Genomic DNA, 17,888 nt, shown 5'->3' on the forward strand with positions numbered 1-17,888 from the left:
AGTGTGCAAAGCTGTGATCAGGCAAAGGGTGGCTACTTTGACAAAGGGTGGCTACTTTGTTTAACAATTTCTTTGGTTACTACATGATTCCATTTGTGTTATTTCATAGTTCTACAATGTAGAAAATAGTAAAAATAAAGAAAAACCCTTGAATGAGTAGGTGTGTCCAAACGTTTGACTGGTTACTGTATGTGTGACATTTGTTTTGATTTAGAATGGACCATTATCATGCACCTGTATCGAAACAGGTTCACCGGGAAAAAATACCACCATACACATAAATAGCAAATGGAGGACCCTTTTCCCCGTGGTTTATTTCCATGCCAGCCAGGTAGTCTATACTCCTCTTGTAAATATAAGCAATGCGCTTAATATTAGGAAAGTTGAGAAATAAATCATTTAGGCCTAGCCTTTAGAAAGCTGATGGGATCCTCTTATTTTTATTAGTGGCTATCACTGTTGCGCAACATGAGCTCATGGGCTCTCATGAAGTGTTTGATTCGATTTTCGAATACATTTGCATTGATGTCAGCGTGATTAGAGGGACAATAGAGTGCTATAAGTACCAGGCAGTTAGCAAGTTTGGTAGGCTACTAATGACCAGCAGCAGCATCAGATCTTGGAGAAGCCTAATTACGTGACTAAACGGTCATGGGGAATTTGACTGCCTTCGTGACTAGAGACCGCATGTGTGGCAGTAATGTGGTCACTGCAACAGACCTTACTGTGAAAAATACTTACTTACAATCCCTTAATTATGCTAGGTAATGCGCCGCCTTATCTCAGTTCACTGGTCACGATGGCAACACCCACCAGTAGCACGCGCTCCAGCAGGTGTATCTCACTGATCATCCCTAAAGCCAAAACCTCATTTGGCCGCCTTTCCTTCCAGTTCTCTGCTGCCTGCGACTGGAACGAATTGCAAAAATCTCTGAAGTTGGAGACTTTTATCTCCCTCAACAACTTTAAACATCTGCTATCTGAGCAGCTAACCGATCGCTGCAGCTGTACATAGTCCATCGGTATATAGCCCACCCAATTTACCTACCTCATCCCCATACTGTTTTTATTTATTTACTTTTCTGCTCTTTTGCACACCAGTATCTCTATTTGCACATGATCATCTGATGATTTATCACCCCAGTGTTAATCTGCTAAATTGTAATTATTCGCTCCTATGGCCTACCTTTATTGCCTACCTCCTCATGCCTTTTGCACACATTGTATATAGATTCTCTTTTTTTTCTTTTTTCCCCTACTATGTTATTGACTTGTTTATTGTTTACTCCATGTGTAACTCTGTGTTGTTGTCTGTTCACACTGCTATGCTTTATCTTGGCCAGGTCGCAGTTGCAAATGAGAACTTGTTCTCAACTAGCCTACCTGGTTAAATAAAGGTGAAATAAAAAAATAAAAAATAATTAACCAACGATGCAGTTCAAGAAATAGAGTTAAGAAAATATTTACTAAATAAACCTAAGTAAAAAAGGAAATAAAAAGCAGCACAATAAAAGAATAATAACAAGGCTATAAACAGAGGATACCGGTACCGAGTCAATGTGTGGGGGTAAAGGTTAGTCAAGGTAATTTGTACATGTAGGTAGGGGTAAAGTGACTATGCATAGATAATAAACAGTGAGTAGGAGCAGTGGGGGTAAATAGATGTGAATAGATCTGAGTTTAGTGTCGCTCGCCAGTTTCTGCAGACTGAAATTGCCCACTCTGCCTCCAATGAAGACAAATGGACCCCACCTGATATCCTGTAACGATTCTCTGGGCTTCTCTCTGCTATGCTGACTGTGATTACTGCACTGAAATATGGAATGACTTTTGGGGTGTCCACAGCTACAATGTGTTCAGTCAGCACAGAAGAAGCATGTTACACCCGAGGAAAACTCAAGTAATCCAACTGGCATTTGAGGGGGATCTTACAAGAAGATTTTGGTGAGAATGGAATGATCAATTACTCAGGAAGTTCCCCAGAGCATCAAGGAGCCAGCAACTCTTTCGAAAAGGAAAAAAAACGGTCTCCGAAATGTTCAGATTTTTAAAATGTTATACAATCAGAAAACTTTTTCTTTTCCCAGAACATTTTTTCCTCCTGGAAAGGAAAGAGAGAATGGCTGTCTCGACACAGCAGCAGGCCCCAGTGAAACAGACACAGGGACAGGCACACAGACACTTTCATTACATGAATCATGAGGATAATGTACTGTACCTTACTGTCTGACCAAATCATGGTTTTAGCATCCTAAAAATGTTGACATTTTGATTGAGGTAAATGAATGTGCAACCCACACCGATGCAACCAATGCATTAATTTTACTCCCACAGCTAGTTGTCAAAGAGTCGCAAAATGTGACTAAATGGTCGCAGCCTGGAGCCCTGCCCTGTAGGATTTTTACTATTGGCATACTCTCTAACTTTTGTTTTACTTCACTGAAAAGGCCTCCATTTTCACAATCAACATTAGCCTAGGCTCCTCTCTCACTTTCTCTCTCTCCTTAGCAGCAGGGCAGCCCTGGACAAATTGGCCCGCTACAATTTTACTTATGGGTTTTCATTTATTTTATTGGCCAAAAGCCAGCAATTATCGGCTAATGGAAACCCTGTGCCCCAGTGGCTTTCCATAGCCACAGTACACACACTGTGGCAAGTTCTGTCCATTGTGCTGACACAGCGCAGCGGAGATACAAATTTTGGATCAACTTGTCACTCAATCTTTTTTTGCTACACTCTTAGAAAAAAATTGTTATATATAGAACCTTTTGAATCTTTGGAAGATATTAAATAACCCTTTTCTAAAGGTTATATATATAAACCCAGTGCATGCAAATAACCTTGAGGGTTAAATCCCTACCCCAGAGTGCAGTGAGGATTTTAGAAATCAACAGCTAACAAAGCTAAACCAGTCCCATCAAACTCTGAAAGGACAGCTAACATACACTTTTAATTTGTTTTAGCCATTTTCCATTGACATTTATATCCATATTAATGATGCTGCTATATGATTTCGCCTGGTCAGAAAAATGGCTAGCTGACGTCCAACACCGTTAGCTCTCTACGGCAAGGGAATGATGAAATTCATATTTTGCAACACTGTTGCCAAGGTCTGAGTGGCAACAGCAAGGTTCATACAAACCTGTGCTGTTGCAAAGTAAATGCTAGCTAGAAGCAAGAGGAAATAATATGTTTAATGAAAGCATTCACTCATAGATTTAAAAAAAAGTTATTTATATGACCTTTTGGTTAATTCAAAATCTAACTGCCATTACGATTCAAAAACCAACTGCCAATCCATTCCAGCATGACGACGCAAAAGGACAGTTGTTGAACCAACTTGGAAGTAGTCTACCAATAAAAACGTTATTTTTCAATCTATTAAGGTAAGCAAAGTTTCTTATTTAATTCAAATATATGAAGCCAAAGTCATATGATAAACTGTAGGCTAGATAAATAAAGTTGAAACTTTATTAGAATTTGGGAATGTTTGTAAATTAACTAGCTAGCTAACTTAGCTAAACAGAAGAAGCGAGGCTATGTTAACTCATCACTTTACAAGCTAGCCAGATAATTATTTAAAGTACACTTTTTTTCTTATTATGGTATATACCAAATAGAGCTACGGACCCAGCCTGACATTGGCAATTAGCTAATTGTTTATTTTATTTCAGTTTTTGTGTGAAGTCAATTGAGGGTACTACCCTATCTTTCATGAAGCCATTAGAAGACTTTTGCTGACTGTGATTATTTATAATAAATAATGTATAATAAGTCTGGGTGATTCAATAGCCTAGTTAATCCTTACAGTTGGGAGTTGGAGTCAATATCATCGTAAAATATGTCCATGGTGTTAAATACAGTCTGTGATCAAACTTAAAATGTATAAGTTGATGGTTCGAAATACGGGATGCCAAGGTCATATTTTTCCATATCCTGTTGCAGTTAAAGGGTTCTTCAGATTCAATTAGATATGTGGACCATACTTTTTTAATAGCTAGCTCAGAGTATGAGTTTTCCAAAAGTTGTTTATATATTATAGAGATCTGTCCTTTTGGGATCCCAGATAAATCCCATCATTGGATTGTTCGGTAGTTGGGTTTCCCAATAAGTTATAAATATAGACACAAATATTTTCCTGGTAATGGGTATGTGTCTTTTAAATCTTGGAATGTTCTCAAATCAAATCAAATGTTCTTTGTCAAATGCGCCACATTTTTCAAATTTTAATTAACTAGGCAAGTCAGTTAAGAACAAATTCTTATTTTCAATGACAGCCTAGAACCTGCCTTGTTCAGGGGCAGAACGACACAGAGTTTTACCTTGTCAGCTCGGGGATTCAATCTTGCAACCTTTCGGTTACTAGTCCAATGCTCTAACCACTAGACTACCTGCCGCCCCAGGTGTAGACTTTACCGTGAAATGTTACTTACCAGCCCTTAACCAGTTCTGGAAAGAGTTAAGAAAATATTTACTAAATAAACTAAAGTAAGAAATTATAAAAAGTAACACAATAAAATAACAATAACGAGGCTATATACAGGGGGAACACGATGTTGTACACGTCAATCCAGAGAATCCCAAACATGATCAATGGGTGACATGCCTGATGAGTATGCAGGTGTCATGACTGTCCTGTGAGGATCACAATGGGTCAGATCAGCTTGGCAATGATTGACAATAACCAGACCTTCTCTCACCCACAGAAAAGGGGAGGAGGGAACTGGATCCGGTTTGACAGGTCACACCCTCTTGTAAATTACAGGAGAAGGGGAGGGGGCTCTTTCTCCCCCTTTAGTATCAACCAAAGGAATATCTTTGTTTCACAGACAGTTTTAACTCTTAAACTCTAACACGGTCAAAGGTAGATACTGGATCAATATTTCTAACATAAGAATGTGGGGAATGGTCAGTGGGGAGCTATAGAAAACTAATTTCATGTTGTTTTTTATTTTGTGATGTCATTAAAATTGGTAGAAAATAAATACTGTAACTTAAAGTATTTACACTACAGGTATGAAGTCTCCATCTTTAACGTTGAAAAAATATGAACGTTTTTTTTTAAAGATAGGAATGTGATTTTAGGAGGTATGAGAGAATCTATCTCCTATAAACTGTGCATAAGTAAGTAGCCACACCCCGAGGGAGGTCGGAGAGTGTGTCAGGCGGAACAATCCCCTTTTGACGAGAGTGCATAAAAATCATTGACAGCAAAATTATATTGAACTTTAAGGAGTTCCATATATTAAGCAATGATAGAACCCTTTTTGGTTCTATAAGGAACATTTTTTTCTAAGAGTGTATTTTTATATAGGGACATAAAATTAAAACTGAGGGGGCGCAAGTTTCAACTGATGGCGCTCAGCCCCCTTATTCCCCCTCATGCAGCCAGGTACTTAAGGCTAACAGACATCTGATACCAATGCAGGGTGAAAGGGGAGGGGGGGGGCACAAGATGTGAACTACTATAAAAAATGGTATAGAAAAGTATTTTGTATTTAGAAAATACAAATGACAGTATTTTTTTTTTAAATACCGCCCCTCCATCATCACTACTCTGGACAGTTCTGACAATTACAAATACCTAGGTGTCTGGTTAGACTGTACACTCTCCTTCCAGACTCACATTAAGCATCACCAATACAAATTTAAATCTAGAATCAGCTTCCTATTTCACAACAAAGCCTCCTTCACTCATGCAACCAAACATACCCTCGTAAAACTGACTATCCTACCGATCCTTGACTTTGGCGATGTCATTAACAAAATAGCCTCCAACACTCTACTCAACAAATTGGATGCAGTCTATCACAGTGCCATCCGTTTTGTCACCAAAGCCCCATATACTACCCACCACTGCGACCTGTATGCTCTCGTTGGCTGGCCCTCGGTTCATATTCATCGCCAAACCCACTGGCTCCAGGTCATCTATAATGCTTTGCTAGGTAAAGCCCCGCCTTATCTCAGCTCACTGGTCACCATAGCAGCATCCACCTGTAGCACGCGCTCCAGCAGATATATTTCACTGGTCACCCCCAAAGCCAATTCCTCCTTTGGTCGCCTTTCCTTCCAGTTCTCTGCTGCCAATGACTGGAACGAATTGCAAAAATCACTGAAGCTGGAGACTCATATCTCCCTCACTAACTTTAAGCATCAGCAGTCAGAGCAGCTCACAGACCATTGCACCTGTACATAGCCCATCTGTAAATAGCCCATCCAACTACCTCATCCCCATAATGCTATTTTTTTGTTTGTTGCTTCTTTGCACCCCAGTAGCTCTACTTGCACATTCATCTTCTGCACATCTTTCACTCCAGTGTTTAATTGCTAAATTGTAATTACTTCGCCACTATGGCCTATTTATTGCCTTACCTCCCTAATCTTACCTCATTTGCACACACTGTATATAGATTTTTCTATTGTGTTATTGACTGTACGTTTGTTTATTCCATGTGTAACTCTGTGTTGTTGTTTGTGTCGCACTGCTTTGCTTTATCTTGGCCAGGTCGCAGTTGTAAATGAGTACTTGTTCTCAACTGGCCTACCTGGTTAAATAAAGGTGAAATAAATATACATTTTTTTAAATGACCAAGAACCCGATGGTTACGTTGACAGTGCTCTAAAGTTCCTCTGTTGAGATGGGAGAACCTTCCAGAAGGACAACCATCTCTGCAGTACTCCACCAATCAGACCTTTATGGTTGAGTGGCCAGACGGAAGCCACTCCTCAGTAAAAGGCACATGACAGCCTGCTTGGAGTTTGCCAAAAGGCACCTAAAGACTCTCAGACCATGGGAAACAAGATTCTCTGGTCTGATGAAACCAAGATTGAACTTTTTGGCCTGAATGCAGTGTCATGTTTGATGGAAACCTGGCACCATCCCTATGGTGAAGCACGGTGGTGGCAGCATCATGCTGTGGGGATGTTTTTCAGTGGCAGGGACTGGGAGACTAGTCAGGACCGAGGCAAAGATGAACAGAGCAAAGTACAGAGAGATCCTTGATGAAAATCTGCTCCAGAGCGCACATGACCTCAGATTGGAGCAAAGGTTCACCTTCCAACAGGACAACAACCCTAAGCGCACAGCCAAGACAACGCAGGAGTGGTTTCGAGACAGGTCTCTGAATGTCCTTGAGTGGCCCAGCCAGAGCCCGGACTTGAACCCGATCAAACATCATTGGAGAGACCTGAAAATAGCTGTGCAGCAATGCTCCTCATCCAATCTGACAGAGCTTGACAGGATCTGCAGAGAGGAATAAGATAAACTCCCCAAATACAGGTGTGCCAAGCTTGTAGCGTCATACCCAAGAAGGCTTGAGGCTGTAATCGCTGCCAAAGGTGCTTCAACAGAGTACTGAGTAAAGGGTCTGAATACTTATGTAAATGTGATTTAAAAAATAAACACATTTTTTATACATTTGCAAACATTTCTAAATACCTGTTTTTCTTTGTCATTATGGGGTATTGTGTTTAGATTGATTAGGAATAAAAACGATTTAATCGTTTTTAGAGTAAGGCTGTAGCGTAACAAAATGTGGACAAAGTCCAAGGGGTCTGAATACTTTCCGAATGCACTGCATGTAACAGAAATACTGACCATCGCTGGTAGATGATCTGTTTGTTGACAGTGTGTATGTGTGTGTTCTCTCATAGACAAAGTGTTTGGAAGGTGTCTGGAGTTACCCAGTGCGGACCTATACACCTATGATGTGTCAGCCTCTGCTCTACAGCGCCTCAGGACTCTCCTCCAGAAACTGTCCCACAGAGGTACTGTCGGTTTGTCTCTCTTCTTGCCTGCTTGTCTTTCTGTCTGTCTCGCTGTCCCTGTACAGATGTGTGTGTATGTCTGATTGGTCAGTCTGTCCTGTCGACATTATAAAACAGATTCAGCTCTTATGTGAAAGCAAACCAAACAGCCGGATTACACATTTGGCCCAGAGGTAAAGGACAGGTCGTTTGACTCATACAGGCCATTGTTCCCTGATCATATAACGGCAATAGGAATCTAATTGACTCGTACGATTGCAGGACATTTAGTGCTTATTTTGTGGATGAGTGACTGTGCTGCATGCGGCGTAATTGCGTTAGATTTCCTCTCCTGCTCAATGAATGAGAGCACAGCAGCTAATGTGCTCGTTAAACAGGGTAGATACAGGAGAACAGGACACAAAACAGGCCCAAGGATGTCCTCAAACAACAGGAGAGAGAGAACACTGTTGGAAAATATTGTCTGTGCAGGGACGCAACTTATATTCTCCTGTATTTACCCCCCCAAAAATGAAACGTTAATTAGCTACTAATGTGGCTATCATAAAGATCTACAAATGCCATGATGATCTGGACGAGACTGTCGACTCGAGAACAATGGTAAAAATCTCTGGATTAATTATCTAATGTTAGCTAAATGTAGTAATTAATAAATTGGCCAAATGTCTTTAAATGGACAATTCTGTGAACTGCCTTGTGCAAGTTTTAAGTTGACACGATACCTGTTAGCAAAGGTGCCAGCTAGAGATGACGTGCAGGAGCTTGCAGGGATTTGTAGTTTTGCATGATGTCTACCTTGACGCTAATTAGCATTTTCAAATCTGAGAGTAAATAGAGTCGAATATATTGATTAAATATTTACATGGTTATCAAAACGTCACTCCAGGGTAAGCCTACATGAAACACAGCCCTTATTTTAAGTGTTTCTAAAAATCCCCGATGGGAAAAATGAATGGTGGAAAAACAATTGGAACCATTTCCCTGTTTGACCATTACCCAGTTTTATGGGCATTATAACACCTCCACTGTGGGGCTTTATATTAGAGATCTGCATACCACACCCGTTGGCTTTCTGTCCGATTCCCACCCGCTACCACAAGAACTGGTTGCCAGACTCCCACCCACTACCAAAACAACTGGTCCCAAACCCAATTGCAGTCCCGCAATGTTATTTTAGGCAGTTCACTTGCCAGCCATGGTCGAGGAATTTTGAGCCCTGCATGCAATATCAAATGCGCAAAAATAACTTAAGAAATAGGTTAAATTACAAGAGATGCTCATATGGCATCTCAAATATGAAATACATTTTGATTTAACCATTTTTTAGTTACTACATGATTCCTTGTGTTTTTTCATAGTTTTGATGTCTTCTCTATTATTCTAGAATGTAGAAATAGTACAAAATAAATGAAAACCCTGGAATGAGTAGGTGTGTACAAACGTTTGAATAGTAGTATATATATATATATGCAGTTGAAGTCGGAAGTTTACATATACAGTGGGGCAAAAAAGTATTTAGTCAGCCACCAATTGTGCAAGTTCTCCCACTTAAAGAGATGAGAGAGGCCTGTAATTTTCATCATAGGTACACTTCAACTATGACAGACAAAATGAGAAAAAAAATCCAGAAAATCACATTGTAGGATTTTTAAAGAATTTATTTGCAAATTATGGTTGAAAATAAGTATTTGGTCACCTACAAAAAAGCAAGATTTCTGGCTCTCACAGACCTGTAACTTCTTCTTTAAGAGGCTCCTCTGTCCTCTACTTGTTACCTGTATTAATGGCACCTGTTGAACGTGTTATCAGTATAAAAGACACCTGTCCACAACCTCAAACAGTCACACTCCAAACTTCACTATGGCCAAGACCAAAGAGCTGTCAAAGGACATCAGAAACAAAATTGTAGACCTGCACCAGGCTGGGAAGACTGAATCTGCAATAGGTAAGCAGCTTTGTTTGAAGAAATCAACTGTGGGAGCAATTATTAGGAAATGGAAGACATACAACACCACTGATAATCTCCCTCGATCTGGGGCTCCACGCAAGATCTCACCCCGTGGGGTCAAAATGATCACAAGAAGGGTGAGCAAAAATCCCAGAACCACACGGGGGGACCTAGTGAATGACCTGCAGAGAGCTGGGACCAAAGTAACAAAGCCTACCATCAGTAACACACTACGCCGCCAGGGACTCAAATCCTGCAGTGCCAGACGTGTCCCCCTGCTTAAGTCAGTACATGTCCAGGCCCGTCTGAAGTTTGCTAGAGAGCATTTGGATGATCCAGAAGAAGATTGGGAGAATGTCATATGGTCAGATGAAACCAAAATAGAACTTTTTGGTAAAAACTCAACTCGTCGTGTTTGGAGGACAAAGAATGCTGAGTTGCATCCAAAGAACACCATACCTACTGTGAGGCATGGGGGTGGAAACATCATGCTTTGGGGCTATTTTTCTGCAAAGGGACCAGGACGACTGATCCGTGTAAAGGAAAGAAAGAATGGGGCCATGTATCGTGAGATTTTGAGTGAAAACCTCCTTCCATCAGCAAGGGCATTGAAGATGAAACGTGGCTGGGTCTTTCAGCATGACAATGATCCCAAACACACCGCCCGGGCAACGAAGGAGTGGCTTCGTAAGAAGCATTTCAAGGTCCTGGAGTGGCCTAGCCAGTCTCCAGATCTCAACCCCATAGAAAATCTTTGGAGGGAGTTGAAAGTCCGTGTTGCTCAGCAACAGCCCCAAAACATCACTGCTCTAGAGGAGATCTGCATGGAGGAATGGGCCAAAATACCAGCAACAGTGTGTGAAAACCTTGTGAAGACTTACAGAAAACGTTTGACCTCTGTCATTGCCAACAAAGGGTATATAACCAAGTATTGAGATAAACTTTTGTTATTGACCAAATACTTATTTTCCACCATAATTTGCAAATAAATTCTTTAAAAATCCTACAATGTGATTTTCTGGATTTTTTTTCTCATTTTGTCTGTCATAGTTGAAGTGTACCTATGATGAAAATTACAGGCCTCTCTCATCTTTTTAAGTGGGAGAACATGCACAATTGGTGGCTGACTAAATACTTTTTTGCCCCACTGTACTTAGGTTGGAGTCCTTAAAACTAATTTTTCAACCACTCTACAAATTTCTTGTTAACAAACTATAGTTTTGGCAAGTCGGTCAGTACATCTACTTTGTGCATGACAAGTCATTTTCCCAACAATTGTTTTACAGACAGATTATTTCACTTATAATTCACTGTATCACAATTCCAGTGGGTTAGAAGTTTACATATACACTAAGTTGACTGTGCCTTTCAACAGCTTGGAAAATTCGAGAAAATGATGTCATGGCTTTAGAAGATTCTGATAGGCTAATTGACATAATTTGAGTCAATTGGAGGTGTACCTGTGGATGTATTTCAAGGCCTACCTTCAAACTCAGTGCCTCTTTGCTTGACTGGGAAAATGGGAAAATCTAAAGAAATCAGCCAAGACCTCAGAAAAACAATTGTAGACCTCCACAAGTCTGGTTCATCCTTGGGAGCAATTTCCAAACGCCTGAAGGTACCACGTTCATCTGTACAAACAATAGTACGCAAGTATAAACACCATGGGACCACGCAGCCGTCATACCGCTCAGGAAGGAGACTCGTTCTGTCTCCTAGAGATGAATGTACTTTGGCGCGAAAAGTGCAAATCAATCCCAGATCAACAGCAAAGGACCTTGTGAAGATGCTGGAGGAAACAGGTACAAAAGTATCAATATCCACAGTAAAACGAGTCGTATATCGACATAACCTGAAATGCCACTCAGCAAGGAGTCTGATGAAACAAAAATATAACTGTTTGGCCGCAATGACCATCATTATGTTTGGAGGAAAAAGGGGGAGGCTTACAAGCCGAAGAACACCATCCCGACCGTGAAGCACAGGGGTGGCAGCATCATGTTGTGGGTGTGCTTTGCTGCAGGAGGGACTGGTGCACTTCACAAAATAGATGGCATCATGAGGCAAGAAAATTATGTGGGTATATTGAAGCAACATCTCAAGACATCAGTCAGGAAGTTAAAGCTTGGTCGCAAATGGGTCTTCCAAATGGACAATGACCCCAAGCATACTTCCAAAGTTGTGGCAAAATGGCTTAAGGACAAGAAAGTCAAGGTATTGGAGTGGCCATCACAAAGCCCTGACCTCAATCCTATGGAAAATTTTTGGGCAGAACTGAAAAAGCATGTGCGAGCAAGGAGGCCTACAAACCTGACTTAGTTACACCCGCTCTGTCAGGAGGAATGGGACAAAATTCACCCAACTTATTGTGGGTAGCTTGTGGAAGGCTACCCGAAACGTTTGACCCAAGTTAAACAATTTAAAGCCAATGCTACAAAATACTAATTGAGTGTATGTAAACTTCTGACCCACTGGGATTGTGATGAAAGAAATAAAATCTGAAATTAATCATTCTCTCTACTATTATTCTGATATTTCACATTCTTAAAATAATGTGGTAATCCTAACTGACCTAAAACGGAATATTTACTAAGATTAAATGTCAGCAATTGTGAAAAACTGAGTTGAAATGTATTTGGCTAAGGTGTAAACTTCCGACTTCAACTGTGTGTATATCCATATATATATATAGTTCCTTGGCGTCCACATCACCAACAAACTAACATGGTCCACGACAAAACCTATTCCCCCTCAGGAGACTTAAAAGATTTGGCATGAGTCCTCAGATCCTCAAAAGGTTCCACAGCTGCACCATCGAGAGCATCCTGACGGGTTGGATCACTGCCTGGTATGGCAACTGTTTGGCCTCCGACCGCAAGGCACTACAGAGGGTAGTGCGTTCGGCCCAGTACATCACTGGGGCCAAGCTTCCTGCCATTCAGGAGCTCTATACAAGGCGGTGTCAAAGGAAGGCCCTAACAATTGTCAAAGACTCCAGCCACCCTAGTCATAGACTGTTCTCTCTGCTACCGCACGGCAAGCGGTACCGGAGTGCCAAATCTAGGTCCAAGAGGCTTTTAAACAGCTTCTACCCCCAAGCCATAAGAACATCTAATCAAATGGCTACCCAAACTATTTGCACTGCCCCGTTCTTTACGCTGTTGCTACTCTCTGTTATTCTCTTAAATTTAACTAGGCAAGTCAGTTAAGAACATACTCTTACTTACAATGACAGCCTACCAAGGAACAGTGGGTTAACTGCCTTGATCAGGGGAAGAACAACTGAAGAACAACTTTTATCTTGTCAGCTCAGGGATTCAATCCAGCAAACTTTTGGTTACTGCCCCAACGCTCTAACCACTAAGCTACCTGCCGCCCCAAAAGGATCTATGCATAGTCACTTTAATAACTCTACCTACATGTACAGATTACCTCAATTACCTCGACTAAACGGTGCCCACGCACATTGACTCTGTACCAGTACCCCTTGGATAATGCCTCGCTATTGTTATTTTACTTCTGCTCTGTAATTATTTGTTACTTTTATTCATTTCTTTTTTTTGCTATTTTTCTTAAAACTGTATTGTTGGTTAAGGGCTTGTAAGTAAGCATTTCACTGTGAGGTCAACAACTGTTGTATTCGGCGCATGTGACAAATAACATTTGATTTGAAATATATATATATATTTGAATTGTAAGAATTATTTTATGCAAACAAATTAAACCTTTGTTAAGAGTTTGTGTATTTTCCAGTAGGTGACTGGGAAGTTCTTGCTTAATTTTCAAGAACTTGCTGTAAATAGTTCTTGTGAAATTCACAGTAACTTGTGGCTGATTTCTGTCATGTTCACTGACCTGATAGTGTGGAAGGAAGGCCAGGTGAGGGGAAAACCTAGTCAGTTGTACAACTGAATGTATTCAACTGAAATGTGTTTTCTGCATTTCTGGCATGAAAATGAACCATGGGAAATTTTAACCAAACAGTTTGGCTATAATGAGCTCTATCCAACCATCACAGCTGTAAAGAACCCTTCCTGATATGCAAAAAAATACAGTTACAGTTAGATTTCTAGAATTGTTTGCTTGAATATGTGTTTTTGCATATACCTATGCTACACAATGATAAATAACTTATTATTATTTTTGTATATATTTTTTTTACTAATACAATCTGTTAGTTGGACTTATTGCACCTGATACTGAACTGGTTGTTCCAGTTTAGATGCTTTAGGTAGTCTAATTTGTGTCCGGCATACACTGGTGACCATTGTCCAAAACACAACGAGGGCTGGTGACCAACGAAAACACAATGTAGGCTGGTGACCAACGAAAACACAATGTAGGCTGGTGACCAACGAAAACACAATGTAGGCTAGTGACCAACAAAAACACAATGTAGGCTAGTGACCAACAAAAACACAATGTAGGCTGGTGACCAACAAAAACACAATGTAGGCTGGGTGACTACCAAAAACACAATGTAGGCTGGTGACCAACAAAAACACAATGTAGGCTGGTGACCAACAAAAACACAATGTAGGCTGGTGACCAACAAAAACACAATGTAGGCTGGTGACCAACAAAAACACAATGTAGGCTGGTGACCAACAAAAACACAATGTAGGCTGGTGACCAACAAAAACACAATGTAGGCTGGTGACCAACAAAAACACAATGAAGTCTGGTCTCTCTCTCTCTCTCTCTCTCTCTCTCTCTCTCTCTCTCTCTCTCTCTCTCTCTCTCTCTCTCTCTCTCGTTGGTCTGCTGTCTGTCACGGTGGCAGATGAAATCGACCAATCGTTTGGTGCCTCCAGCCAAGACCAGACATCTGAAGCTTTTTAATTGACACAGTGTAATAGCACAAATGGATTCACTAGGCTAATTAGTTCATGTGCTCTAGCGGAAGTGTATCCAATGGAACTAAAAAAAGGAAAGTGTTAGACAGTTGATGGTATGGCTCAATTTAGTTTTAACATTAGGTTTTTGACTAGTGCATTACCAAAGTAAGTATATGCTTTCATTCATGACCTTAAAAAAAATCATCAAATTAAATTATATATGTAATTCCAGGTCTCATTCACATTCATGCAGTATATATAACATCCAATATCATTATCCTCAGTTGTATTCTGGCTACAAGACTATCTGAAACATCTGCAACTACAGGCTGTCTCAGCCAGAGGGCAGCAGATACCTTCAGCACAAACCGTGACCACAAAGCACAAACCTCTCCCAGGTAATTGGCTTTACAGGCCACTTTAAGCTTAATCTTTTATAACAGACGTAAACGAGTGTTGAAAACCATAAAAAAAAATAAGCGGGCATCCATAGGAAATTATAAACGGAGAAATGAATACTAGGCACAGCGTGAGACCACAGCATTTAATCGAATTACTTCTCTGAAATAAACGGATGAGACTTAGGAGGATGAGAGTAGGTGTGTCAGTTTGTTCCAGCTCTATTTCCAGGTGTTAATATCTCTGAAATGTCATCCTCCCTCCATCACACACTTTTGCTGGCGCTGCTCAGTCTTGAGCTCCGGTTAAACCCGGCTCAGTTTTGCTTGTGTCTCATAGAACCATATCTAAAGACTAGTCTTATCTTTTAAAAAAATCACTGCACTGTCTATGCTTCAATGTGTTTTACATCTTATCGGCTTTATCCCTATTGAAGTGTCTGTCATCGTTGAGACGTTCCCCTGTTGAAGAGCAGACAGGGCGATTGAGACTATTGCACTGTAACCTAAATGGAGGAGAAGAAAGGAGGAACATCAATTGCATCGATTTGCAATTCTCGTTATCTTGCATCTGAGTTGCTGTAGAAGAAATCATACAATCTGGGCTCTGCGCACGACATCCAATGTCATTAGACCAATAGAAATTGACCAGACACAAAAAGGGTTTCTCTTGTTTTCCGTGTTCCTTGCTTTGTTTGGCCGTATCCCTACTGGGAGGGAGCATTATCGGCTATTACATTTTCCACACGCCGCCTCCGAGTGCAAGAGACTGTCATCCACTGCAAATGACTTTAAATTAGCATGCTCCGACGGGGCTATGTGCGAAGGCGACTTTGGGATTCATAGCGTGCAAACACAGTGTGTCCACGCATCATACAGCGATGCTTTCAAGGCTTCTGTCTGATTTGTTTTACCATCAGGCTTTTGATAGCATTGTATAACATTGCGCGCATGCGCGTGTGTGACATGCAAATTATCTCTTGATAATTTTTGTATTTTCATTGGATTATGCCACATTTCGTGCAGGGGAACCTATACCAGATGCGAATGCATTTCTTCACCCGATTTCAAGAGTGTTTTCTTACGTCACTATCTATCTCTGTCTCGACGCCCTCACTGACTACCTTTTCCCCTCACTTTATTTAGACAGTTGTAAAACAATAAGGGGAGACTGGCGGATGGAAGAAAAGACACAGGCATTGAAGCCTGGTCTTCAGTGGGGAGAAGCATATATTAGGTCAGAACCATGGAGCTTTACCGCTACACCACGGGTTCTGCTCTCTCTGTCTACCTCGGCTATCTGTAATAAGGACCAGGCTCCCTGCTCTACAGCAGGTTGACCCTTCAGCATCACCCTTGATCCATGTGCAAAGCAAGGTGAATCCTCATTCCTCACTCACTCTCAAGACAAGTGAAGTAAGATCATTCATTGTGACGCTTGCATCCGTGCTATCGCTATGATCATCTAGCCAGTCAGGAAGGTGCAATGACCACAAACAGACAGTGGGTCATTTCAGCACTACTGATCTCCCTCTACACAGGTTCTATACGTGCTCATCGGTGGCTGTGTGTCTTTGCGTTGAGGTGTATCTTCCAGAACAACAAAACATACAATCAGACCTGGTTTTAAAATACTATTTTAACTCTTTCAAATTCTGTTATAATTTGCTTTAGCCTGCCTGTAGTTCCAGATGGGTGGGTTTCACAGCTTTGTGACTATACTATTGATTCCATTGCGCCAGGCAAGCTCAATTAAACCCAACAAAATTATTTGAAATGACTTCAAATAGAATTTGAACACAGGTCTGCATACAATATGTAATTTCTCACCCACACTCTGTTATAATTACATTATATACGGTTTGCTGTCTTAGATGTGCATAGTGCATGCTTATTCACACAGACTCACAAATGTAAGCTGTTATGTAAGCTATTTTGAAGAGCTTTCTATAGCTAAGCTAATGATTCCAGCTGTATTTGGTGTTGAAGATCTCAGATCTAGTACTACTTTTGGACCATGTAGGCGTATTTACTTCCTCTATGCCACAGTATGTGAAAATGGAACTCTTAGGTAAAAAAGTGGAGTATTATTGTTGAACAACTTGTGAGTCATGTGTGGGTTGGACATTTCTTAGTCCACAGTTGATTTGAGCCAACGCATGGGCTTCTGTAAATGGGAATGTCAACTGCTGAAACAGTGTTCTGACGAGTGGAATATTTCCCCAGAATGTTTGACTTATAAATTGTATTTCTTTGTATCTGCACAGTTGTTCTGAATTTCTCAACATACTGCTTAGTGTAAAACCTTATATAAATATTTCCCAGAGTGCCTTGCCTTAACAAGTGAATTGTAGAGTTACCATCCATAACTGTATTTGTTAGTGACAGACAACTGGTTGTTGCATTAATGCGACAAGAGCAACAGAGAACATGGCTGCTGTTTTATGGTCTCATAGTGAATGTGGTTTTTGGGTAATTTATTTGGTACATAATATTTCTGACACCTTCTCTTATGACCGAAAAGAGCTTCTGGATATCAGGGACAGGAATCACTCACCTCATACTGGTAGAAGATTTATTCATTAATGAGTCGTATGCGAAGGATTTACTTCAGACACCCAATGAGGCCTTCATCCCCATCATTCGCAGGAGAAAGAGACAGAGTTATCGGGGACGTAGGTCGGGGTGCCTTGTAAGGATCCGACGGCGAGTGGGTAATCTGCCTTTACTATCAGTCCTGTTAGCCAACGTACAATCATTGGATAACAAAATAGACAAACTATGCTCACCTATATCCTACCAATGGGACATTAAAAACTGTAATATCTTATGTTTCAACGAGTCGTGGCTGAACGACAACATAAATAAAATACAGCTGGTGGGTTTTGCAAGATAGGGCATCGGCAAGATAGAACAGCCGCCTCCGGTAAGACAAGG

General features: G+C 40.7%; 1 protein-coding gene across 5 annotated transcripts in view; it reads left to right on the forward strand.

The window, feature by feature from the left end:
- LOC139583570 (receptor-type tyrosine-protein phosphatase N2-like) overlaps window positions 1–17,888 on the forward strand; it is a 278,697-nt gene that overhangs the window by 71,374 nt on the left and 189,435 nt on the right. For 4 of the 5 annotated variants that reach the window (XM_071414794.1, XM_071414792.1, XM_071414793.1 and 1 more), the window contains exon 3: window positions 7,654–7,767. The exons of the other annotated variant lie outside the window; for it this stretch is intronic. In XM_071414794.1, coding sequence (XP_071270895.1) covers window positions 7,654–7,767 — 114 coding nt within the window. The remainder of the gene's footprint in view (window positions 1–7,653; window positions 7,768–17,888) is intronic. 5 annotated transcript variants of the gene reach the window in all.

This window comes from Salvelinus alpinus, chromosome 8, assembly GCF_045679555.1.
Source record: "Salvelinus alpinus chromosome 8, SLU_Salpinus.1, whole genome shotgun sequence".
Classification (NCBI taxonomy): Eukaryota; Metazoa; Chordata; class Actinopteri; order Salmoniformes; family Salmonidae; genus Salvelinus; species Salvelinus alpinus.